The sequence below is a fragment of the Labeo rohita genome, chromosome 5, assembly GCF_022985175.1.
Source record: "Labeo rohita strain BAU-BD-2019 chromosome 5, IGBB_LRoh.1.0, whole genome shotgun sequence".
In the NCBI taxonomy this organism is placed as follows: Eukaryota; Metazoa; Chordata; class Actinopteri; order Cypriniformes; family Cyprinidae; genus Labeo; species Labeo rohita.
The window spans coordinates 41,487,964-41,514,928 of record NC_066873.1 but is presented as its reverse complement, the minus strand read 5'-3'; the positions used below and the strand labels follow the sequence as shown (position 1 = coordinate 41,514,928).

The 26,965-nt window shown below is 34.4% G+C and overlaps 3 protein-coding genes across 4 annotated transcripts; 2 read left to right on the top strand and 1 right to left on the bottom strand.

Moving 5' to 3' along the window:
- Positions 1–836: 836 nt before the first annotated feature.
- On the bottom strand, positions 837–15,352 carry lrp13 (low-density lipoprotein receptor related-protein 13). 2 transcript variants are annotated; one of them, XM_051108664.1, is made up of 21 exons: positions 15,216–15,352; positions 14,462–14,635; positions 13,551–13,763; positions 12,313–12,546; positions 11,976–12,188; positions 10,956–11,185; positions 10,739–10,868; positions 9,281–9,468; positions 8,727–8,910; positions 8,174–8,422; positions 6,969–7,152; positions 6,618–6,819; positions 6,001–6,165; positions 5,656–5,856; positions 4,297–4,840; positions 3,580–3,699; positions 3,372–3,479; positions 3,062–3,295; positions 2,277–2,598; positions 2,084–2,192; positions 837–1,227 (listed from the first exon to the last, which is right to left on the bottom strand). In XM_051108664.1, exons 1-21 carry the CDS (start codon positions 15,268–15,270, stop codon positions 1,201–1,203), a joined length of 4,086 nt encoding a protein of 1,361 aa, XP_050964621.1. In that variant the 5' UTR covers positions 15,271–15,352; the 3' UTR covers positions 837–1,200. The 2 variants fall into 2 exon arrangements, with proteins under 2 accessions (XP_050964621.1, XP_050964622.1); XM_051108665.1 differs by having other exon boundaries at positions 8,174–8,386.
- A 1,226-nt stretch (positions 15,353–16,578) lies between these two features.
- si:ch211-12e13.1 (uncharacterized) lies at positions 16,579–22,552 on the top strand. The gene is made up of 5 exons (XM_051108891.1): positions 16,579–16,945; positions 17,194–17,357; positions 18,747–18,986; positions 19,095–19,274; positions 20,998–22,552. Exons 1-5 carry the CDS (start codon positions 16,689–16,691, stop codon positions 21,198–21,200), a joined length of 1,044 nt encoding a protein of 347 aa, XP_050964848.1. The 5' UTR covers positions 16,579–16,688; the 3' UTR covers positions 21,201–22,552.
- Positions 22,553–22,682: 130 nt separating this feature from the next.
- On the top strand, positions 22,683–26,722 carry si:ch211-12e13.12 (paralemmin-2). The gene is made up of 2 exons (XM_051109023.1): positions 22,683–24,568; positions 24,814–26,722. The coding sequence occupies exons 1-2, from the start codon at positions 24,541–24,543 to the stop codon at positions 25,455–25,457; spliced, it is 672 nt and encodes a 223-aa protein (XP_050964980.1). The 5' UTR covers positions 22,683–24,540; the 3' UTR covers positions 25,458–26,722.
- Positions 26,723–26,965: the final 243 nt, after the last annotated feature.

The following is a 26,965-nucleotide window of genomic DNA, read 5'->3' as shown; positions in this document are numbered from 1 at the left end:
TTTGCAAGAAAAACTCTATTCTAATTTTTCTTGCAATTTTAAGTTTAAATCTTGTAATTTAGTAATTTTGTTTTTTTAAAATTGAGTTAATATCTCACAACTGAGTTCGTATTCTTTTTAACTCTAAAAAAAAGAATGTTATATAAACTGAGAACTGAAAGAAAATGTAAATTTAGCAGAAACTTTCTTCAGTACTTCTAAGTTGAGCTTCTTTCATTGCCACACTTTTAACAGCAGCATATAGTTCTTTTGTATGAGAAAATTGGCCAAAATTTCATTAATGCGACCACATCTTTAGAACAATCATTACAATTTTGTAGTTAACATTATAGTTATCCTTGGTGTGAACCAGGGTTCTATATTAATGAGGGCTTGTGGCAAAAATGCCTCATAAATTCAAGACAAAGGGGCAAACAATGCCCCTCCATAATTAAGCAATGTATTACGTCTCTCGTGATTAAAATGAGAAGTGTCCATTTATAGAATTACACTGAGATTTGCTCACACTGCATCAAATTGCTTTTACACGTTTTGTGCAGCATTGAGCCTTATAACCAAACTCATTTCTGTTGAACTTAGGAATGCATTGGCCAATCAGAGATGCATAGATTAGTCAGCGCTGATCTACCATATAATAGACTGATATGGTGCCCCAATTTTAAACGTCCAAAATGCAGTTTAAATGCAGCTTCAAATGATCCCAAATGTGGTTGTAAACCACAAAAGAAGAAAGAAGGGTCTTATCTAGTGAAACGATCATTTATTTTCATAAAAATAATACAATTTATATACTTTTTAATGTCAAACGATTGTCTGGTCCTACTCATACTGAAGGTGGGGCCAAAGTTTTCCATGAAGCATCACCTAGAACGTTCTTCTTAAACTTTTGTGGTCAAGAGCATCATTTCACAACAGGTTTCTTAAAAATTGACTTTAATCTTTCATTTTGACAGGTATACAATGTGGTGCTGTGGAAAAAGCAATTTCTTCTGTACTTATGTGGCAAACCAAGATATCATCATTTAAGTTGGTAAGTTTCTTATTTTGCCTTTAGACTAATTGATTAAGAACAGTATGATAATTATGAAACAGTTTGTTTACAGAAGGTTATTGCACAAACTAGACTGTGAATTTGACTTTTCAAAATGCAACATGACTTTATTTCAAAGAAACCCAGATGCTTCAGCCAACATGTTGAAGCTAGTCCACAGACGTTACCACATTTTCCTAAAGACAGAAAAACAGACTCAATTAAATGGTCAAATCAGTCATTTCAAAACCTCAAAGGATTTTCAAGGCAAAAATTATGCCATCTTTGCTGTGAACTTTTTTTTAATGAGTTTGGAATTAAAGGTATAGTTCACCCAAAAATAAACTTTTTCTAAGAAATGTTATTATCCTCAGGCCATCCAAGATGTAGATGAGCTTGTTTCTTTATTGGAAAAAATTCTGAGAAATGCAGCATTACATCTCTCGCTCACTAATGGATCCTCTGCAGTGAATGGGTGCCGTCAGAATGAAAGTCCAAACGGGTGATAAAAACATCACAATAATCCACACCACTCTAGTACATCAGTTAACATTTGTGAAGTGAAAAGGTGTATGTTTGTAAGAAACAAAACCATTCTTAATGCGTTTTAACTTTAAACCAAAATCCATAAACCATAATAATGCTTCTTCCAGTGAAAAAGTCCATCTCTTACATCAAAATTCACTGACATATTTGTTAAAATGGTTTTGAACTATTTTTGCTTGTAAACATGCTTGGTCTGTGCATATTTCTCTCCTGATTCAGACTCAGCACTGATTTGAAGTTAAACATCTTATTGAGGGATTTATTTCTTTGTTTCATGCACCTTTTCAGTTCACAAGATCTTAATTGATGGACTGGAGTGGTGTGGATTACTTGTGGATTATTGTGGTGTTTTTATCAGCTGTTTGGACTCTCATTCTGACGGCACCCATTTACTGTAGAGGATCCATTGTTGAGTAAGTGATTTAATGCTATATTTCTCCAAAACGGTTTCAAAATTTCATTTTGGGTCAATTAGTCCTTTTATATCACCATCCTCTTATTTCATACCTCTGAGAATTCAGTGTCTTTTCCGTTAGATTTTGCTGAAGATGCCTCTCGTCTTCTCTCTAGTTCCTTCATGCCCGTTTCCTGCACATCCACCGCCCTTGCTGCTTGCCTAAACACAAACACAGTTTAATCCTCATAACAACTATGACTTCAACCATAAATAGCAAATGAAAGCCAACAGATTACTGCGCACCTCCGACTTGTGGCTTTTTTCCTGTGAATGATGCCAACGGTGACTCCCAGGACGACCACGGCGGCACACAGTCCAACTACTCCGTACAAAACCGGCCCCTGTGAGAGCCCACTCGAAACATCCTGGCAGTGCTCTCCACTAAAACCCACCTCGCAGATGCACACCGTCACTCCATTCTGGGTTGAGCATTTACCATTGCCGTTACATAGCGTAACACCACACGCCTCGGACTCCACGTTCTCTGGTATGACATTATTGCTCAGACCTGGATGAAATGCTTTAGGGCTGATCCGGACGTTTTTATGTTGTGTATCCTGAAGACCTGAGAAGTCAAAACAGAAGAACATGTGTGTTATATGGATCTGTTCCATTTGACTAGTACAATTTTTTTAAATAAATTCTTGTATGAATACTTCACTATTTGTTTTTATTAGAATTATTATTTATTATTAATTTAATTTACTTTTTAATATTTTTATGTATACAGTAACAAGCAGAAAATGTTCCAAAAATTAAAACAATTCTCTAAAGTGTCCCTAAATAAAATTAAGCCTATTTTGGGACCATTGTGAATATTTGCATTATGCAAATATTACATTTTCCATTTTTTTAATTTGATTTTGAGGTAAAAAAAAATTGATCTGCATACATTCTTACTAAGGAAAATATACAGCCAAATAACAACTACCCACAACAGAATAATCCATGTTATTAGTAAAACTAGTATTTTCCTCCCTAAAACATTTTTAAAATTTAGGCTAGGCTAGGATTTGTCAATTCCTCACAATTCTCATCAGAATGATCTGGACAGTCAGCAACACCATTGCAGAACTGCTCAAGCGGTAGACAGATGTCTTCACTCAGACAAGGCCTGGTGCCTTGAGGGCAGCGGGAGTCTGGACTGCAGTCTTTGCCGTTGACCAGGCGGTGATTATGGGCACATTGACACGTCATTCCTCCAGGGAACGCGAGACAGAGGTGACTGCAACCTCCATTACCGTTAGAACAGAGATTAGTGCCTGAAATATGAAATGGACTGATTAATGCATCAAATTTACACAAATGTAATGCATTATTACGTAATTATTTCCTCACCTTTTTGTCTTGATTTCGCAAATGCTTTAAGACTGACCATGTCTGCGTCTACTTCAAACCACAGCTTTGCTGCTTGTTCATCATCACTGAACCAACACTTTGTGGAGTCTAAAAAACAATAGACAAATTATTATTTAAAACCATCTTAACCTGTTATGACCTGGGTTTTCCCTACAGACGGGCATAAGAAGTCCTCCTACACATGTACCTTTTTTAGTAATCCAAACAAGCACTTTGTTAACCAAAGCAAATGCCATCAAGCCTTCTTCGGTCTTTATTTCCTTGTATCCAGAACCATCAACGCCAACTGAACCAATTACCGCAAGACCTACAGAAAAGATCATTATATTACTTACTCTACATACACTGCCATTCAAAAGTTTGGGATCTGTGAGGTTTTTAATGTTTTTTAAAGAATTCTCTTATGCTCATCAAGGCTGCATTTACTTGATCAAAAATACAGAAAAAAATATAATATTGTGTAATATTACTACAGTTTAAAGAAATGGTTCTCTGTTTTAATATATTGTAAAACGTAATTTATTTCTTGTGATGCAAAGCTGAATTTTCAGCAGCATTACTCCAGTCTTCAGTGGTCTTCAGTGTCACATGATCCTTCAGAAATCATTACAATATGCAGATTTATTACTTTTATTATCAATGTTGGAAACAGTTGTGCTGCTTAACCTGTGATTTTATTTTTCGATGAATAAAAAGTTAAAAAGAACAGCATTTATTCAAAATAGAAATCTTTTCTAAAAATACAAGTCTTTTTATACCAAAGACTTGTATATATCCAAATAGAAACCAGTTATTTTAAATTCTAATAATATTTTACAATAACACTGTGTTTTGTCTTTAAATAAATGCAGCTTTGGTGAGCATATGAGAGTATAGAAATAAAAAAAAAAAAAAAAAAGCATACCAGTGTCAGCCCAGTACAGTTTATTCCCTTCATCCGTCAAGATCAGTGATGTTGGCCGGACTGAATTACTCCACACCACTGTTCTGTTCTGTCCATTCATATAGGCACACTCCACCCGGGTCATTTGACCTTCCTGAACTTTGTTTGTGAAGCAGAGACGTCCGCTGGGTGGGTCCAGAGCAATGGATTCAATGGCTCCGACACCGTCCTGTATTAACACACTGGTATGTGTGCCATCCGGTGAGGTGACCTGCAGGCCAGGCAGCTTCTCACTGCTCCAGTACACGTTCAGCGTGATCCAGTCCACTGAGAACACACGCAGCAAGTCCTTATGTAGCTGGAGCAGTTTCCCACGAGGCACCAGTGCTGTGTCCTTCATCTTGAAGAGCCCCACGACGGGATGACCACCATTGGACACGTACAGGGTAAGGTCACGCAGCACTAAATCTAACATGGTAGTCTTGTTCATGTTGGGAAGGTCAAAATGTCGATGTTCAGGCCAGTTCTTTAGGCCCACATTGCTGTGTCTGTTCTGTAAATAAATCTGAGAGAAAAAAAATGTGTTAAAGTCTAATACACTTAAGCTCCACATGGTAGACTTTGCATATTTAAAAGATGGTGTATTAAGGAAACACAATGCATTAACAGCCAGGGGGTGAAAACTTTTGGAATTTGAAGATCAGGGTAAATTTAACTCATTTTGTCTTCTGGGAAACATGTAAGTGTCCTCTGTAGCTTCTGAAGGGCAGTACTAAATGAAAAAATATATGACATTTAGGCAAAAAAAAAAAAAAAAAAAAATTTACCCCCAGGCTCCCTTTTCCTTCTGGAGCATCAGTGAGCGTTTGAACCTTCTGTAATAGTTGCATATGGGTCCCTTAGTGTGAAAAGATGGATCTTAAGATCATACAGTCATTGTTGGAAAGGGGTCAAATACACAAAAATGCTGAAAAATCAAAGAATTTGTGGGACCTAAAGGATTTTTCTGAAGAACAGCAGGCAGTTTAACTGCTCAGGACAAACAAGGGACTCATGAACAACTATCACTAAAAAAAAAAGACAAACCGCTGCGGATCATTCAGATAACAACACAGTATTAAGAATCAAGCGTACATAAACTTTTGAATGGGGTAATTTTTATAAATTCAATTATTATTTTCACTTGTGGACTACATGTAAAAGTCTTTCATGTAAAATATCTTCTTCAGGTCAGTACTAAATAAAAAAACAAAAAACAAAATGCATTTTGTATGATCCCTTTTATTTTGGTAAAATGATTACCATTTTGCAAATTCTGCAAGGTGTATGTAAACTTCTGACCTCAAGTTTAAAACATCTAGCTTTAATAAACAGCAACACCTGTGTGATTGCAGCTGGAGCAAGAAACAACAGGAAAGAAGAGTCTTTGGGTTTGGAGCACGTGACTCCATCTTCATCCAGCAGGAACTGAGATGGACACTTGCACACAGCCTTCAGCCCCGGTGATAAAACACACAGGTGAGAGCATCGCTGTGAAGCACACGGATTAGAGACGGCCACTTGGAAAAGTGCATGAACGACCTGCAGACACACACAAGCGCCATTTACCCAATTTAAACTTCATTACATCCTACACATGCATGTTTCAAAGCAAGCAAATCTACATTTTATACAGTACATGTCTGTGTGGTTTAATGTGATTTTAATAAATGCAGAAATACTTGCCTTCAAACCAAATGGCTGTCCAGGACGTTTGAGAAGGACTTGACGTTGTTTGCCCGTGATTTTGTGAGCTTTCTGAATGGTTCCTCTTTTGGTATCAGACCAGTAGACCTGATCATTGAATACAGACACTGAGAACGGACTGGGGGTCTCCATCATCTGCAAGAGCTGTGAAATTATGTAAGATGTAGAGGGGAAATGACTGAAAAATGTTTTCAAAAGATGCTGCAATCAAAATAATCATTTTTGACTCTTACTGCTTCCTCATTTCATTAAATACCCATATCTATCCAGTGGTGGACAGTACTTAAAGGTGTAGTTTAACCAAAATGAAAATTCTGCCATCATTTATTCACCCTAAAGTTGTCAGTGACTACCTTCAACTGTTTGGTTACCCATATACTTGAAACCCAAAACATTTCATTATGGTATCTGTACTCAGGTACTTGTTTTGTGTACTTCATCAACCACTGTATTTGAAAGATTCTAACATTAGAGATGTTGATTCAGAAACATCCTACAAGGTAAGCAACTGTAAACACATTAGCAGATCATGTTAGAAGCCATTGTTTTGCCCTATTAGACATTTTCTGAAATGCTGGCGTGGACACGTCCACTACCTTAATATCTCCTCCATCAATATCAGCTGATCCGATGCACTTGAGTTTCTCATCTGTCCAGTAGATTCTGTGATGCAGGGAGTCCACTGTCAAACTAACCGGCCATCGGAGAGAGTGACTGACTAGCACACGTCTGTCTGAACCGTCCATTCCTGCTCTTTCTATTTGAGCATCATCACCGGTTTCTGACCAGAACATTATTCTGTAAGAATGACAATATCAGGGTCAACAAATAATTACAAAAAAAAAAGGACATTTACATTAAAGTAACATTCTAAAACAGTGGTTCTCAGTTTGTAGTGCCCACTAGTGGCTCTATAAATTAAAAAAATGTGTTATGATTATTCAAACCCTTTCTGTGGCAGCAGAGCAATGGAGCGAAGCTGTCCTAGATCTTCTCCCAGGATCATCACACTATCTGTGGTTCTGGTGGCATCACTGTCCAGTCCTACTGCATTGATCTGGCTATTGACGCCATCAGTCCAGTAGAGGTTCCTTGCCACCCAGTCCACTGCCAGGCTGTCTGCATTGATACCTGACACAGATAGATGGACTCTTACAGGTTACACATTACAAATTTTCTGTGATATCAAAAACATGAATACATTAATGCATGACCAGCGATATTTACTGTTGAGGTCAAAAGTTTACATACACCTTGCAGAATCTGCAAAATGTTATTTTACCAAAAAAAAGGGCGATCATACAAAATGCATGTTATTTTTTATTTAGTATTGACCTGAATAAGATAGTTCACATTAATGATGTTCACATATAGTCCACAAGAGAAAATAATAGTTGAATTTATAAAAACGGAATGAGGCTGTGCACATTTTTCTTATTTTGCATAAACTTTTTTTTTTTTTTTTTTTTTTTTTTTTTTTTTTACATCTTCTACATTTTCTACAGCCCTACAAAAGCTACAGAAGAAACTTGCATGTTTCCCAGAAGACAGAATAAGTTAAATTTACCCTGATCTTCAAATTAAAAACGTTTTCACCCCCTTAATGCATAGTTTTTCCTTCTGCAGCATCAGTGAGCATTTGAGCAGTTGTACTCAGTATAAAAAGATGTATCTCAGAATCATAACAAATTGTCGGAAAGGGTTCAAATACACAAAAATGCAGATAAACCAAAGTGTTTGTGGGACCTAAAGGATTTTTGTGAAGAACAGCGGGCAATTTAATTGTTCAGGACAAACAAGGAACTCATGAACTATCACTAAACAAACAAACAAAAAAATAAACAGCTGTGGATCATTCAGGTAACAACACAGTATTAAGAATCAAGTGTATGAAGAATCAAAGGTTTTGAACAGTCATTTTTTAGTTCAACTATTATTTTCTCTTGTGAATGTGTTTTTTGTGAAATATCTTATTCAGGACAGTACTAAACAAAAAAAAAAAAACATGCTTTTTTGTATGATTCCTCTTATTTTGGTAAAATATTTAACATTTTGCCAATTCTGCAAGGTGTATGTAAACTTCTGACCTCAACTGTACATTGCCAAGGAAACATTTCTAATTGTCGCTGTAGTTATCAATAACAAAACTGACCTTTAATGAAGGTTCCTTTGCTCTTTTGATCCAGTGACAGCCATTTTATGTTGTCAGTGTTGAGGTTGATCCAGTACACTCTCTGTTTCTGCCAGTCATAGTCGAGTGACAGGACAAACCGCTTCTCTGATGAGAGAAGCACGTCCAGACTGGAGCTCCTCAGACCCAGCAGGAAGACCTCAGACTGCACAGACGCCAGCAGGTATGGCTCACCTGAGACAGGAACATAACTTCCAACTACAGTCTCAGCTTGGGTAAAGAGGGGTAAAAAGGATACACCTTGAAGTGCATGAGTGCATTATATTGTCTACTGAAGCTACACTCATGATCTGATAACTAATGCAAAATATTCTAGCCTACAGCGTTGACATCTCTTTTTAACATCTATTTGAAATATAACATGCATATTACCATTTGTTGCATAATGCATATAGTCTTAGTATGCATTTTTATAAAATATAAAGTGTATACCGCTCCGTATGCATGCCATTCTGAACATGGCCTATGTTTTATAACCAGAAAAAATATTTGCTCTTGCTCATAATGTATATACCTGTTATTTTGCAGCTGTGTCCATCAGGTTCAAGAACATAACCATGACTACAAGAGCACTCAAATGAGCCCTGAGTGTTGTTACAGTAGTGTGAACAGAAGTCCGGATGGTCCACACATTCATCCACGTCATCACACACCACACCATCATCTACAGGCTTGTAGCCCATCCTGCACCAACAGCGCTAAAGGAAGAAGATAAAAAGCAGTGAAAGAAAACACAAAATGGTAAGTAAATGAGAGGTTGCATCCAATATTGGTTTACTATACTGCAATGAAATGTATACATAATGTCCTGAATGCAACCAAGCAGTTTGGGGCTACTAGAAAAGAGTTCTTTCCAATTGTAATATTTTACCTGGTGAGCATAAGAGAGTTCTTTCAACAACATTAAAAAACAAAACAAAAACAAAAACAAAAAAATCTAACCACCCCCCAACTTTTAAACTGTAGTGCAAGTCAAACTTTATGAGGCTGGTAGATTTTAATATTCTATTATTAATATTTAATATTCAAAGCATTTTCTAATATTAAAACAGAAAGAGGAAATCATACCGTGCCTGTAGGTGTGCTGTGGCAGTCCTGTGCACACTTTGACTGTTCAGAGCATTTGTCTGTCTGACATGTCCCGCCCTCGTCAGAACCGTCCAGACAGTTAGTGACTCCGTTACATAGCTGAGACGGGTCCACACACTCCGAACTACCACACTGGAACAGATGAGGAGGACAGGACACACTCGGACCTGTCAAAACACAGATCAGAGGCTCATTTACTACAGGTCAGATATAGATACTGATCTAGGAAATCTTGGTGAAACTATGACTACAGTTAAAATTCCATTTAAATTGTTTTATTTATTTATTTAGTTAGTTTTTCCCCAATTTCAAGTAAAATATGGGAATTGTCCAGTGGTGTGACACTTTTCAAAAACATTTTTAAAATTCCCCAAATAGATTTTTTTCTCACAAATTCGAGTTTATATCTGGCAATTCTGACGTTTTCTCACAATTCTGACTTTTCTCTCAGAATTGCATGATGTGAACTCACAATTGTGAAAAATAAAGTCAGAATTGCTATATAAAAACGCATAACTGACTTTTCTTGCAAATGCAAGTTTTAATTTTGCAATTCTGCCTTTTTTCTCGGAACTGAGATATAAGCTTGTAATTGCGAGTCAAAGTAATAATTGCAAGATAAAAATGGACAATTCTGACTTTTTTTTTCTCAGAATTGTGAGACATAAACTCACAATTGCGAGAAAAAAAAAACTGACAATTCTGATTTTTTTCCCCCTCACAATTTTTCTGGCAATTCTGCCTTTTTTCCTCAGAATTGAGATATAAACTTGCAACTGCAATTATAAAGTCAGAATTGCAAGATATAAACTCACAATTCTGACTTTTAATCTCAAAACTGCACGATATAAACTTGCAATTGTGAGTTATAATAAAAACTGAATATTCTGACTTTTTATATTTTTCTGAGTTTATTTTTCTGAGTTTATATTTTGCAATTCTGACTTTTTTTTTCTCAGCATTGTGAGATATAAATTTGCATATGCAAGTTATGAAGTCCAGTTTTTGGGGGTTAAAAGACTGATATGTTCTCAGAGTTTGTATCTCACAATTCTGACTTAACTCACAGTTGCGTGTTATAAAGTCAGAACTGCGAGACGTAAACTCACAATTTTAAGAAATAAGTCAAAAGTTTATGTCGCAATTCTGACTCAATGCAACTTTATTTCTCAGAACTCACACATTCTTATTTTTCAAAATTCTGAGAAAAATAACCTTATTTTATTTTTCTATTCAGTGGTGGAAACGGGTTTCCATACAACTGAGGCCTTTATGAAAAGTCTTATGACAGGTGGTTGGAGAATTAATTCAAAAATAGAACACAGATTGATATGCATCAATAAAGCAAATAGGGTCAATTTTGATTTCATGTTACCTTTAAAGTTACACTTATCTGGGTTCAGCCAGTTCCAGTTTGACGAAACAGTGTTAACTCACAACCAAGTTCATCACTTCCATCCCTGCAGTCTTCAGAGCCGTCACAGCGCCACGCTTGTGGAATACACTGTGTGTTAGAGGAGCACGGCCCTTGGAACTCCCCACACTGCACTGGAGACTCCTTACAGTTCTGTCTCACATTGGAAACAAGTAAATGAATCACCTTATGTATAATTATGTAATTTTGATCATTTAATGCACAGATTCCCCAGCACACCTTCTCATCTGTGCCATCCTTGCAGTCCATCTCTCCATCACATATCCACTCGTCCAGCAAACACTCTTGGCTCTTCGGACAGCGGCGTTGCGTGCTGCATGGTGGAGGTTCAGCGCAGTCCTCCTCATCTGAATGATCTCTGCAGTCCGGGTGTCCATCACAGCGCATACTGACTGATACGCACTGACTGCTGCTGCACTGCCACTCAGCACTGCTGCAACTCTCCTCTCCTACAGGACATGTGAAATATCATGGTTTTTATATTTAATTATATTAAGCCTGTCTGACTTGTATGGTATAAATTATCAGTTAAAATAATTTCATTATTAAGAAAACTGCTGGGATTTTTAATTTCATAACCTTGCTGTTGCCGTCTGTTTGAAAGCTCATCTCAGACTTGCAGAAACATCATGCATAATGAACCAGGTTGTTTTAGTATTATATATATTATATATATATATATATATATATATATACAAAAAATGTATTACTATTTTGAATTAACTAAAAAAAAAAAAATTGATTGAGAGATTATACATTTAAGATTTCTAACATTTAAGATTAAGTTTTTCATCTGATAATCCATGTTTTTTCCGTTTATGTGTTACCTCAATTACTGATAATGATTTTTACATTTTATATACAATTAATATATATTACATTACAATTAATATATTAATATTTTACATTTTAATTTGAATTTAAGATTTAGTTGTTGTTTTTTTTTAGTCAACTTTATTAGTTTAAAAAGTGTTTTATTAGGTGTTTTTTATTGTAGTAACCAAAACATTTATTTCAATTAACTGCCAAGGCAATATTTTTAATTTTCATTCAAGTTTTTTTATTTTAATTTTTCCCATTTTAAATTTTAATTTAATTAAAATTTATTTGTAATAATATTTATATTTCAGCTTCATTTCAATTAACAAAAAAAAATGTAATAGTTTGTGTTATTAACAATAAAAACTAATGGACCAAAAAAAACTAAAAATCATCACATTTCTATTCACAGCCACTTACCACAGCTCGCCTCATCGCTGGCGTCCACACAGTCTGCGTCTCCATCACAGACAAAGGATTCTGGGATGCAGCGGTTTTTATCGCAGCGATAACCGCAGCCCTCCTCCGGCTTGAAGCAGTCGACTTCATCCGAGCGATCCTGACACTGAGCCACACCGTCACACACCTGCCGTCGCTCAATGCACTTCTTACCATGTGCACACTGAAACTGACCTGAGAACAGATGGAATTTTAACATGTGAACAGGAATTTTAAAAAATAATTTCTAACCATGTCAAAATGCATTTAAGTGCATGTTGTGAGTGGCTGCCAGGGTGTTGCCATGTGGTTTCCTCACCTGATTCACACACCACAGAGCACTCGTCTTCATCAGACCCGTCCTCACAGTCATTTTCACCATCACACACGTGATTATAGAGCACACAGTCCGTCCCGTCTCTACATAACTTAGAGCCGATCGAACAGCGCAGAGGTCCTTTAGTTACAGGAGCTTTTCCAGAGATATCTTCCATTTCTGTCTTTTCTTCCTCTTCCTCCTCGATGCTGTCATTATCTTCATCAGGGTTAAAATCTGAGAAGACAAGAGGAAACTTCAAGACTAAAGGCATATTTTTGGAAACGTTCACTTTGAAGTACAAATAATGTTTTTTTCTTTTGAAGAAGCAGTAACAAAACAATTTTTGGGTTCCATTGACTTCCATAGTATGGAGAAAAAATACTATGGAAGCCAATGGAACCTGACTACTTGGTTACCAAATGTATTAAAATATATTCTTTCATGTTCCACAGAACAAAGATATGCATGTTGGTTTGGAATGACATGAGGGTGAGTAAATAATGACAGTTTAAATTTTTGGTTGACTGTCCCTTTAAAGGTGCTCTATGTAATTTTTTTGACTGCACTACAGCATAAAAATACCACGTTTGCAGATATTTCTTAAACGTGCTAAGTTCACATACTTGTTTGTCTGAAAACAATGCTACAGCCATTTATTCTATTTTAATTTTGAAATGTGTGTTCCATGTCGGAATGTCTGTTTTTGTTTTGGTTTGTGTGATTCCGTCCACTGCCAATTTACCCTGGGTTGCCAGTTGGTGGAAAACACAGTATATTGCAGCAATGGAAGCCAGTAACTGAACTGGGTCAGAGTTTGCAGATTCTGCCTGACCTAAAAAGCGTGCATAAATCAACTCATCAACTGTTAATTAAGCTAATTTACACTGCCTGTCTTCAATCTGAAGAGAAGGGAGCAGGAGAAGCAACTCTCTTCAATATTTTAAATTTGGACTGCAGTACCCAATTTAACCATTAGCTATAACATTGTACTGCATCTTTAAGTATGCAATGTAATGAGATCATGTGACAAATGTAACGTACACTCTCAGAAAAAAAAAGGTACAAAAGCTGTCACTGTACAAAGGGTACACTTACCCCAAAGGGTACGTGGAAGTACCTAAATGGTACATACTAGAAGCTTTTGAAAGAGTACCATTCCAAACAATAAACATTTTGTTTAATTAAACATGTTTATTGTTTTCAGTAATACCACTTTTTAATGTAATTCAAACCCCTACCACAGCTCGCCTCATCGCTGCCGTCCGCACAGTCCGTGTCTCCATCACAGACAAAGGATTCTGGGATGCAGCGGTTTTTATCGCAGCGATGACCGCAACCCTCATCTGGCTTAAAGCAGTCGACTTCATCCGAGCGATCCTGACACTGAGCCACACCGTCACACACCTGCCGTCGCTCGATACACTTCTTACCATGTGCACACTGAAACTGACCTGAGAACAGAAATATGATTATTTTGTGTTTTGCAAATTTAAAATCTTACTAATTCGTTTTTATCTGGGTAATGTTCAGATTTGCTTTCCAAATCTTAAAAGTAGTCATCAGAACTTAACCAATTAATATGAACATCAAAATTTATTGTTTTTTCATGAACAGATTTATGTTGATCTTAAACAATTTAAATGCATTTTTGAAAATATTCTTGCATGTTTAATTGACAAATATGCATCTGATTAAGTTTATGCTACAACCATTTAATAATTTTTGTTTTATGTTAAAAATGTGTAAATAGATGGAATTTTTAATATGCAATCAAATTCAAATGCTAATTAAAATCTTAAATTTAGGCTTAAATGTGTCTACTTTATTCTAGGCCCCTGGAAAACAATTTGAGGGCCAAAACCATCTCCTGATTTTCTACTGTAAATATAGCATTGCTATAAACTTCATTTGGACAACTTAAAAGGCAATTTTCTCAATATTTAGATTTTTTTTGCACCCTCGGCTTCCAGATATTCAAATAGTTATATCTCGGCCAAATATTGTCCTATATCCTAACAAACCATACATCAATAGAAAGCTTACTTATTCAGCTTTCAGATAATGTATAAATCTCAATTTCAAAAAACTGACCCATATGACTGGTATTGTAGTCCAAGGTCACTTATTTATTACATTTATAAAAACATACCTATAGTGCAGACAGCAGCACATTCATCTTCATCAGAGCCGTCAGGACAGTCATCCTCACCATCACACACATGACTGTACAGCACACACTCTGATCCATCCTTACAGGGTTTGAAGCCCAGTCTGCAGCGCAGAGGAACATGATCAGAAGCCACTGCAGCCTTTGCACATTCAGCTAGAGCACAAACAAGTCAAACTGAATCTCATGCAATCATATGCAACATAGATTCCCATTACTGTGAAGTCATTTGAAATTCAATTTCTGTTTAAACCAACACAAATTAAAGGCATTGCAACAAATACCACAACACGTATAAGCATATTTTATACATAATTGTAGTTTTTTTAGGAGAGGAGACAATTGTCTAATTGTCATTTAAGTGATGTCACAACGCAAAAAATGTTAAAAATTGATAGTGGCCTAGCAATAATAATAATAGGCTGCATGATCATTATGCAGATTGTTTTTGGGGTGAAGTGTGACCTGGATGGATTTTTGACAGGTTTTCTGAGATTCGCACAGACATCTTAACATTTTAGGTAAATTTAGTATTTTAATGTATGCAAATTAAGGCAATGCCTTCACAAATGTAGCCTATATAATTCTTAAATGAGTAAACTGAAATCACTTAACTGTAATGACTAGAGTGACAAGAGAAATATTAGACTGTCTTTTCACACGTAGTGTTTTTTTTAGTTTCTGAACAGCATAAATTACTATATTAGACTGAAGTTTAGTGAGACTTTCATCTGACCTCTCAGAAGCAGAAAGATCCCTGAAGCGACATTCAGCAGCACAAGTAAACACATGACTGCAGGGAAAAGCGGGTCAAACCGTCTCAGTTCGAGATGTGGCGCTTTAATCGAAGGAACAGCTGAGATCGATGCGGCTTAATTGATCAGATGACAGCAGATGCACGAGTGATGTCAGATTTAATAGTAAAATACGTTTAATAGACTTAAAACACTGTGTATGGAGGGCCAAATTACTCCAAATTAAATAATTAAATACACGTTGAAATATATAAATAATTCGTTAAATGCATCATTTGTAAATGCAGAAATAAATGCGTAAATAAAAAAATTAAAAATATTTAAATAAATATTTAAGTAAATAAATAAATATTTAAATAAATATTTACGTAAATAAATAAATAAATATTTAAATAAATAAATACATATTTAAATAAATAAATATTTATACATTTATTTATGCTTTCAACAATTAAATTATGTATTTAACGATTTATTTATATATTTCAACATTTATTTAATTATTTAATTTTGAGTAATTTGACCCTCCATATGAAGTAGCGTACTAATGTAATTAATATATATTAAATTAAATTATTTATTAATTTAATAATGTATATGGGTTATATGGTTTATTACGTGTATTCATTATTTGAATAATAATAATAATAATAATAATAATGGGCATAATTGTAGCTAATAATAATTCTGAATATTATTTAAATTCTTAATATCAATTATGACTTTTTGGTATTACCTCTAATAAAAAAAAAAATAATTTAAATAAATAAAATGAATTCAGCTACACAGTTATGGAGGGCCAAATTACTCAAAATTAAATAATTAAATAAATGTTGAAATATATAAATAAATCGTTAAATACATAATTTAATTATTGAAAGCATAAATAAATGTATAAATATTTATTTATTTAAATATGTATTTATTTATTTAAATATTTATTTATTTACGTAAATATTTATTTAAATATTTATTTATTTACTTAAATATTTATTTAAATATTTTTTTTATTTACGCATTTATTTCTGCATTTAAAATGATGCATTTAACGAATTATTTATATATTTCAACGTGTATTTAATTATTTAATTTGGAGTAATTTGGCCCTCCATAACTTTATAAAATTAATTCATTATTATAATATCAAATAATTCAATTATTTTACTTATTTATTATTTATTAATTCTATCATACAATTAGTTTAATACCTATTTATAAAAGTTAACAAGTAAAACCAACTTTCAGTCATTTCATAGTGACTTTAGCAGCACTGATTTTGTAGTTGACATTCCCAAACACTAGATGGCGATAAAGCGCTGCTCTCTCTTTTAAAATCAGGATAAAAAATATCAACACAGTGAAGAAACGCGCAACAAAGTAGCATAAAATGACTTTGAACTTTGAACACATCATCGCTAGCATTTCTTCTAACTAGTTTTTGTAAATAATTTTTAATGATAAACCGGAATATGGACAATTTTAGCACACTGATCGCTGTGGTGTCAGGTGTAACTGCGTTGTACCTTTTTCATTCAGTCTTGTACACTTCTCACATCTTATTTAAAACTCACGCAGTCTTTGACTCCCAGAGACATTTGCCAGGTTCTCTTTACCTCATGACCAGATACCTTTATGAATCTCTCCGCAAAAAACGAGGAACAATGAGAAAACACACAAACGACGAGCTTGTTTTCACTTTGATCAACTGCAGGTAAACTGACTTAAAGACACTTTAACTTTAATTTAAGTCTATGTTTACAATCTCAGTTAATGTACAGGCAAAATTTTTTTAATATTTTAAAACTTAATTATTTATATATTTTGTATGTTATTTTATTTTTTATGTTGTATTTTATATATATTATTTTCAAACTATGCATATTTTTATGGCATTTTTATGTTGTTTTCCAGTTCCTAAAAAAATAAATAAGTCTATAATTGTTGTGTAATTATCTGTAGGTATGATGCCCTGTCTTTGAGGAGGTTCTGCAGCATTTCAGGTTATGGTTGGGACTATCCTGACAGTGTCTTCAGAGACGTTCCACTTTGCTACCCTGAGTTACTCTTCACTAGACTTATCACTATGATTGTGTGCTCAGAGAGATTCAAACTAAGCCCTTCGGGTAAGATCTTCTGCCCCTTTGCAGCACATTTGTCACGCACAACTTTGTGAAAACAATAGATGGGAATTTTGAACATAATTCAGAATCAGTCATACTGAAATTAAAATCATTAAATAAGAACCTATTACATTTATTTGTTCAAAATGTTATTTTTCTGGTCAGTTTGTATTATGCAGTTCTGAGAAAAAGTAAGAATATAAACTCGCAATTGCAAGAAAAAAGTCACAATTACCTTTTTTATTTTTTATTCAGTGGCGAAAATGGGCTTCTATGAAATTCAAACAATTCCTTTAGAATTCTAAAATTAAATTTTGCAAATCAGTCAGTGTGTAATATTGTGCAATTAGCTGGTCATTATCAAAAAATAAACAACAATTTGTCATTTCTGACTTTATTTCTCAGAATTGTGAGTTACAAACATGCAGTTGTGAGTTTGTATTATGCAATTCTGAGAGAAAAGTAAGAATTTTGAGATGTAAACTTGCAGTTATGAGAAAAAAGTCACAATTACCTTTTTTATTTTTTATTCAGTGGCGAAAATTGGCTTCTATAAAATTTAAACAATTCCTTTACAATTCTGAAGTTAAATTTAGCAAATCAGTTAGTGTGCAATATTGTACAATTAGCTGGTCATTATCAAAAAATAAACACCAATTTGACATATGAAAATATTGTACATAAAATATTTGACACCAGAATGCTTTTACTGACCAATCAGTTTAAAATAGTCCAGAGAGCTGTGAAGAAATGTTATATATTTTTTAATAAACTTGCAGAATCCTATGGAAACCCATTTTTGCCACTGAATAAAAAATAATAAGGTAATTGCACCTTTTTATCTTGGAATTTGGACTTTTTCTCAGAATTGCATGATACAAACTTGCAATTTAGAATTTTTTTTTTAGAATTGTGAGATATAAACTCACAATTCTGACTTTTTTCCTCAGAATTATGTGATATAAACACACAATTCTGACTTTTTTCTCAGAATTGCGTGATATAAACTCGCAATTCTGACTTTTTTTCATCAGAATTACGAGTGTATATCTCGCAATTTTCACTTTTCTCAGAATTTCTTATCTTGCAATTCTGACTTAATTTCTTGAAATTGTGAATTTATATCACGCAATTCTGAGAAAAAAATCAAAATTGTGAGTTTATGTCACAGTTCTTAGAAAAAAAATTCAAATTGTGAGATTAAAAAGTCTGGAATAGTTGAAATAAAATGTATCTTATTTATTATATTTTATAATGTGTTTTATTTCAAATAACATTTACTTTGTTCCAAGTAATGAAAATGTTCTTATTATTTTAGTTTTAGTTAACTATAATAACCCTGGTTGTTTCACTGATGCTTCTTAAAAGGAGACTCACTGATGCTTTCTGCAGGTCTGTTGAGTGTCCGTGAGAGTTTGAGTCTGATCGATGCTGTGGATGAGCTGAAGAGAGGTACGTTCTCCCTGCAGGCCAGAGTGCTGGAGTACAGGACTGTTAGTACCGGAGTGGAGGTGGATATTACTTTAACCGCATCTAGAGATCAGCAGGCCATATGGAGCAGCACACTGACTCTACTCTCTCCTAAAAATACATACAGGCCTGATGCTCAACCTGACTTGGAGATCACCCATGGTAAGAGACTTCATTTATATCAGGAACAATAAAGAACTGTTTTTTTTTTACACGTGGTAATGCAGAACACTTTCATCAGATATTTTCTGATCTTGTGTCTTTTTCCAGATCCAGTTTCAGAGAGATGCATCAGCCTGGCTGTTCCTTGGTCCACAGGTGTGAGGAGCGCCTGGGTATTCGGTGACCTCTGCCCTCTGCATGTGTTTGTTTGGTGGGGGTTTGCCTGTCCCACCGCACGCTCGCTATGGATGTTTTCCAAGTGCATGGCAGAGATGGAGAAACACAAAGGTAAGTAATGGCTTGTTCACAACAGTGGCAAAATGACAGCATGCAAATCGACAAACAAACAAAAAAAAACAAACAAAAAAACCGCTTCCTTACCACACAGATTTCTTTGTAGGTCTGTAAGAATGCTGTGCTTGAATGTATGATGTCTTTCCCTGCAGACATTGGCATTGTGTAAATACTCTATCTCTGAATTTTTATCTCTTATTTATTAATTAATTTTATATAAAATTTTAAATGTTCCTTGCAGAATTCTTATTTATTAGTAATTAAAATAATAGCATTAATAACTATTAATAACTTTTTATATTGTTAAAAATAAGTATGTATTTTGTATTTATTAAATTACATTACAATACATTTTAATTATTTTAATTACATTAAAATACATTACATATATATATTAAAATACACTGCATACATTAATATACTAATGTTAATGCATTCTTAAATATTGCATTACTAATAAAATAATATAAAAGTAATATATTTCTATTATAAAAATAATCTATTAATATATTATATTTTTATATATATATATATATATAGCAATAATTCTTTATATGTAATTTATATATGTATGTGTTACGTGTAATATATATATATATATATATATATATATATATATATAGCATAATTATATAATTTTTATATAATTATTACAATCGCATATACGTTCAGTCATTTAGCAGACGCTTTTATCCAAACAACTTACAAATGAGGACAATGGAAGCAATCAAAATCAACAAAAGAGCAATGATATGCAAGTGCTGTGACAAGTCTCAGTTAGCCTAATGCAGTACATGTAGCAAGGGATTATATAATAAATAAAAAGAAAACAGAAGAGAAAAAGAATAGAGCCAGCTGGTGTTAGAGGCCTTTTTATTTTTGCTTTTTGTTCATTTTATAATAAATAAAAAGAAAACACACAGAATACAAAAACATTAGAGAAGCTAGTGTTAGTTTTTTTAGTAGTTAGTAAATGAATAGATTGCAAGGCTAAAAGGGGTTAAATGCAAGGCTAAAATTTTTTAAAAATAATTTATTAATTAAAAATGTTGTGATGTTGTATTTATTGTTATATTACATTTAATATTAAAATAGTATTAATATATTAAATATGTTAAAAGGGTCATCGAATGCCCATTTTCCACAAGTTGATATGATTCTTTAGGGTCTTAATGACAAGTCTATAATATACTTGGTTAAAAATTCTCAGTGGTTGTGAAAAACAACACCCTTTTTACCTTGTCAAAATGAGCTCTGCAAAAATCATCCTGTTCTGGTCGAGGTTGCTTTAAATGTTAATGAGCTCTGCTCGCCCCGCCCTTTCTTCTCTCTGTGGAGTGACGAGCCTGTTTATTTTAGCTGCATTTAGCCGTGTTTCGCTGCTAAACTTGCTAGCTGGCACATTATTAGGAAAGGTGATTGCAAAGATTCATAAAAAAAAAAAAAACCTTATACTCACTTCTGCTGTAAGTGAATCTGGATCACGAATGATTCGGGCGAACCGATAGGGGCGAATCTTATAGGGTAGATGTTCCAACAACATGTAAAAGTGAACTTAGCATCCCTTTAATACTTATATAAAGTATGCAAATGGTATAAGACAATATTATAAACGCATTTTTATGTCTGCTTATATATTAAAATACATATGTAATTATTTTACAGTTATCTCAGATCATCTCTTAGATCAGTCATTTTATCTTCTGGTTTTTTGTAGGAGTTGAAGTGGTGAGAGCTCCTCTGACTGTGTCGGTCTGTTATAAACAGCCTGTGTCTTTACCAAGGAAAGTCACCATCAGAGTGAGTGACAACACTAATGAAACCTCAAGCACAGCATCATTTTTATTGGAGGACCACAAAACCAGGACAGTGTTCCTCTCAGGACAGATAAAAAGACAGTCAAGTGAGAAAGCAGACTGATGGTGATGTAATTCTTACAGAAAGGTTACTGAGCGCTCAATGACAGGACAGAACATGTCAGACGGGGTAATGGCAAAATGGAGTAACAGAGGCCATCACAAACAGTGATCTCACCCCGAAACCTAAAATACAAGGACCTTAGGAAATGACACTCCTACTAACGGTGCCATAGTATGTGATGATATTTGAAATGTCTACTTAAAGACATTAAAGGGGACTTATTGTTGAAAACAGGGATCTTTTTGCTCTGTTGAAATAAAGGAATCAATGTAGACAGACTCAGAAGTTCACAATGAGACACCTTTCCACCCTTACAGATACTGTTTAATAGATTACATGTAAATTCATATTCTTTATTCAGGAACTTTATTCAGGATAACTTTATTCATTATATAATATATATATAGTTTTTGTGCAAATGATCATGACTAACAATAATATTAGCTTGTAATATTTTAAAAGTCTTTTAAAAAGGGTTTTATTCTATATCTATATTTTTGTTTTGAATTTAAGCTTAAACGGCTTGCATTTCTCTGACACTATTGTATAATGCACAATGTATTGTACATGTGCAGTCAACTCACTTTTAATCAGCGTCTATGTCAGGAGGGGAGGAGCTGAACAATCTTTTGAGTGGAGGGCCGTTTCTCATGAATTTTTCAGTCTCTCCCCCCTGCCTTTCCCTATGCATACACATGCGTGTGTAAGTGCTCCATGTGTATTATTCATTACTGTGTGTTCAGCGTAAGAGGAGGGGGTTTCTGACAAAAACTGCTTTCAGTGTGTGTGTGTGTGTGTGTATATATTTACACTATATATAAAATATACAGAATAAAAATATTTCATATATTATGCTAGTAAATTGGCCTCAGCACTGAAACACAAATAAGTTACTGGTAATTGCATTCTTTAATTGCAGTCTTTATTGTAAATACGATGTCAAGTGTTTGGAATTTAGTAGATAGTTGTTTTTTTTATACATACAGCTTTAAACACCTGCATCTTTGTGGAAATTATAATTTGTTGTTTTTGTTTGGTTGTTTTTTTAATGCTAGAGATTTAACATAATTGTAGTTAGTTAAGAAAAACTTAATTATAATGATTAGTTATGGTAATTGTATTGTCTTATATGGTCAATGTCATATAATTCATTTTGGGAGACAGATGGGTAGATTATTTAAAATATTTTATTGATTTATTTATTGCAACTTACAACTTTGGACTGTTTGGAAAATTTAAATGTTTGAAAATTTTAAATGGACATTAAAGCAAAAGATACGAATAACCATCCTAAAAAATTTTCTGTTTGAATGTATTTTAAAATGTAATTTATTTTTGTGATTTTAAAGCTGAATTTTTAGCATCATTACTAAAGTCACATGATCCTTCTAATATTCTTATATTCTTATTTGCTGCTTATTATTGTGATAACACCACAGTAGAATTTTTTTAGGTTTCTTTGATGAATAGAAAGTTCAGAAAAACAGCATTTATTTGAAATAGAAATCTTTTGTAACATTATAAATGTCTTTATCAAGCTTTTGGCATAGTGTATAATGTTTTATTTCAGATAAATGCTGATCTTTGGATCTTTCTATTCATCAAAGACTCCTGGAAAAATTTACTCAACTGTTTTAAATATTGATGATGATGATGATAATAATAATAATAATAAATGTTTCTTTAACAGCAAATCAGCATATTAGAATGATTTCTGAAGGATCATGTGACACTGAAGACTGGAGTAATGATGCTGAAAATTCAGCTTTGTATCACAGGAATAAATTACATTTAAAAATATATTTAAATAGAAAGCAGTTATTTTAAATAGTAAAAATATTTTAAAATTGTACTGTTTTTGCTGTACTTTGGGTCAAATAAATGTAGGCTGGGTGAGCAGAAAATAATTCTTTAAAAAGAACATTAAAAATCTTACTGTTCATTACATATGTACATAGTAAATTCCTGACTGTATATATACAGGGGTTGGACAATGAAACTGAAACACTGGCCAATATAGTGTTGGAGGTTTCATGGCTATATTTATGCAGCCTGGTGGCCAGTCTTTACTGATCGCACATTCCACCAATAAGAGCAGAGTGTGAAGGTTGACTTTGTGCACCCAATAGCTCAAACATTGTACCCTGAAGGTGGTGCCGTGTATTAGGATGATAATGCACCAATACACACAGCAAGACTGGTGACAAGAGTGATTTGATGAACATGAAAGTAAAGTTAAACATCTCCCATGGCCTGCACAGTCACCAGATCTGAATATTATTGAGCCACTTTGGGGTGTTTTGGAGGAGCGAGTCAGGAAATGTTTTCATACACCAACATCACATAGTGACCTGGCCACTGTTCTGCGAAAGGAATGGCTCAAGATCCTTCTGGCTACTGTGCAGGACTTGTATTTGTCATTCCCAAGATGAAATAATGCTGTATTGGCTGCAAAAGGAGGCCAAACGGCATACTAATTGTGGTCTAAACCCAGGTGTTTTCACTGTCCAACCCCTGTATGTATATTGTGTGTATGCATGTATATATATATATATATATATATATATATATATATGTATATATATATAACATACGAATAGCTTGTCAAAGACTGTTGTGTAGCGACAGTACTCACAGCCTAATAGATATCATTAATTTATAAAGGCCTGATTCTGTCGTGTGTAAAGTGCAGTCAAGTGTAATCAGTGTGTTTGGAGCGGTGACTAGAAAAGCTGCTGTGATCAAAGAAGAAAATAATGAAAGCGTAAGTTCAATATTGTCTATTAAGCTTTGGTAAAATTTCACTATTTTATTTTTAAAGAGACGCAGGCTATTTTCTGTATATAGCATATGTGTATTTTCTAAATGCTTGATATGCAGATGCGTCTGTTTTTGTGTTCTCCGCAAGTGACGGCCGTGCCAGATAGAATGTCTTTCTTCTTCTGAAAATGCCTTGAAGTCTCTTGGGAACTTTGAGTTATTTTTGCTGCTTTTAAAGGCTTCATGTCTTTATTCATCTTGTGGAGAGCACTGGGGATAAAACTGCCCACCTCCCAGTTTTATTCCCACATCCTCTCCTGTTTCTTCATCTTTCTGTTCTCTAGTTTTCGTGAAGCATTACTTTCTTGTATACAACATCTGGAGCATTAATGCTCTAGAAAGTAAAAGGATGTTAAGGTATTAGTGTGGTAGACGAAGGGCGAAAGGTTAATTCCTTTGCGGTTGTCCTGAATCCGTAGAGGATTTAGAGGAGATCTTATTTCTTTTGTTTTCTTGGCGGTACAGATGTGAGCCGTCTCTTGGATTAGTGCTCTCAGACGTGTGTTAGAAACAGCTTGCCATGGTCACCAAAGACAACACTAACTCTGGTGAGTATGATCTCAACACACTGTAAATGATCAAAAATGTGTTTATGTATTACATTAATGACTGTTTCCAACATTGATAAAAGCAAATCAGCATATTAGAATGATTTCTGAAGGATCATGTGATAGACTGGAGTGATAATGCTTTGGATCACAGGAATAAAATACACATTAAAAATGTCATAGCGGTGACTTTTGCATGTGCAGTTAATTTAATAAAATGCATGTGCTTTCTTTTATTGCCTTAGGCACTGGTGGCAAGACAACCTGCGTGAAGAAACAAAAGTGTATGATGAACAATTTTCAAAAGGCTGGGACGTTTTCCCCAAAGAAGACCATATTTGAACCCGAACTGACCTTAGAGGTCACGGCTGACGATGCTGAAAAGAAAACTAATCTGGTTGCAGTGAACGGTGTTGTAGAAACAACTGCGAATGAGCAGACGTGTAACGTATGGAGCGTTTCCAATCTCCAGAATCTGAAAGAGATGCAGTATCTGCACCACGAGGCTGAGGACAGTCTAATCGACCCATCACTGGACATGGACAAGTCGTCTCTCATGGGTTTCATCGACTCTAGTAACCTAGAGAGCTCAGAGGATGTTCAGACCGCTCCGTGCATCCAGGTGGACGTTAAAACGGATGTGGTGCTGATTGATGAGGATGATGATGATATGTCTCTAAGAGAGAGGACAGTGACGGACTTGTCCACTACGGATGGGAACGCAGCTGAGCTTGTGTGCGGGGGGCTCCAGTCAATCTCCTCCAACTCCTCCCACTCTTTATGTGATGGGCGGAGTCTAGAGCAGGGCTCGACCAATGAGACGCCTCAAGAGAAACAGGAGCCACCCAAAAAACAAAAACGCACTTGCTGCCACTGCGTTATCATTTGATGTTTCTTGGAGAAAGGGCCAGGATTATACACTTTTTGAGGATTTTTCTCTTTAAAAATGTATAATGTTAGTCAATGTTTCTTGCGTCAACAGCCATTAGTTTTCTCCATGACCATTTTTAACTCTCTGTCTGACTCTTAGAATTAAACAGGCTTTTTTTGCTACTGTCCTTGATATTTCTAAACTATTTTACTTCCATATGACATATTTCCAAGTGAGAGACCATTTCAATAGGGGAAAAGGAAGGGCATTTTATTATGTTAGTCAAAGTTTCTTGAAGCAAAAACGGTCATATTTAAGTTTGTCATGACCATTTTTATCTCTTACAGTTGACCTAGTTTATTTTGCTGCTGTCTTTTTTATTGAAGCCTATTTCTGCCATGGAATAAAAAGAAATAAAAAGGGTACTTCCAAGTTTTTATCTCAGACTTCTTTTTTCTCCTCTCCAAAAAAGTAAGAATTATGAGATAAAAACTCAGAATTGCGAGAAAAAAAGTTGCAATTAACTTTATTTTTTATTCTGTGGCAGAAATGGGCTTCTAGACATTTTAAAGTAAAAAAAACAACAACAACAACTTCCACTGTGTGATATTTCCAAGTGAAAGAATATTTAATGAGGAAAAGGGAAGAACGTCCACCTTATTTTTCCCCTAAGAGTGGGTGTGGCCATTGGTATATTTTATGGGTCTGGTTTCTGGTCTCATCCACGTCCAGCTATTTTCAGCTGTACAAAACAGCTTGTTTTGCTGCTTGATATTGCAAATTGGCGTGTCTTACTATATTATTTTAATGTATTATCTTAATTACGAACACACTGGTTTTCAGTGCATACAGTTTTACCGTTTACTGCACGTTGTTATTTTTCTCATTATTTCCCTAAAACGGCTAATGGACCAGAAGTCTCACCCATATGCTTACTTCCGCATTGAAGAACAAGGTGGATAAAGATAACTATAAAGTTTTAATAATCTTTCTAATTCAAGAGAGCATTCAAGTATAATGATATCGACATGGAGGAATTATATTATTGTAATCACTTGCAGAATGATTTTTCCAGCTGATGAATGATGAAAACATTGAAAGCCAATTAGAGTTCATCTTGATTTAAAGAGTTTGTGCGTTTAGAGTCACAGACAAAACTGCAGCACACTAATGACAGAATGTCATTGTGCGTTAGTGTGAGCGCTAAAATATAGTTATCCTTCTTGTTGTAAGTGGGTCTTAAAAATTAAAATTCTGTCATTAATTACTCACCCTCATGTCGTTCCAAGCCTGTAAAACCTTTGTTCATCTAAGGAACACAAATTAAGCTGTTTTTGATGAAATCCAAGCGCTTTCTGACCCTACATAGACAGCAAGAGGCTGTCACAGATAAGAATTGTTGAATTAAGTCATTATTTTTGTTTGTTTTTTTGCACACAAAAAGTATTCTCGCAGCTTCATAAAATTACGATTGAACCACTGTTGTCACATGGACTATTTTGCTGATGTTCTTGGTACCTTTCTGG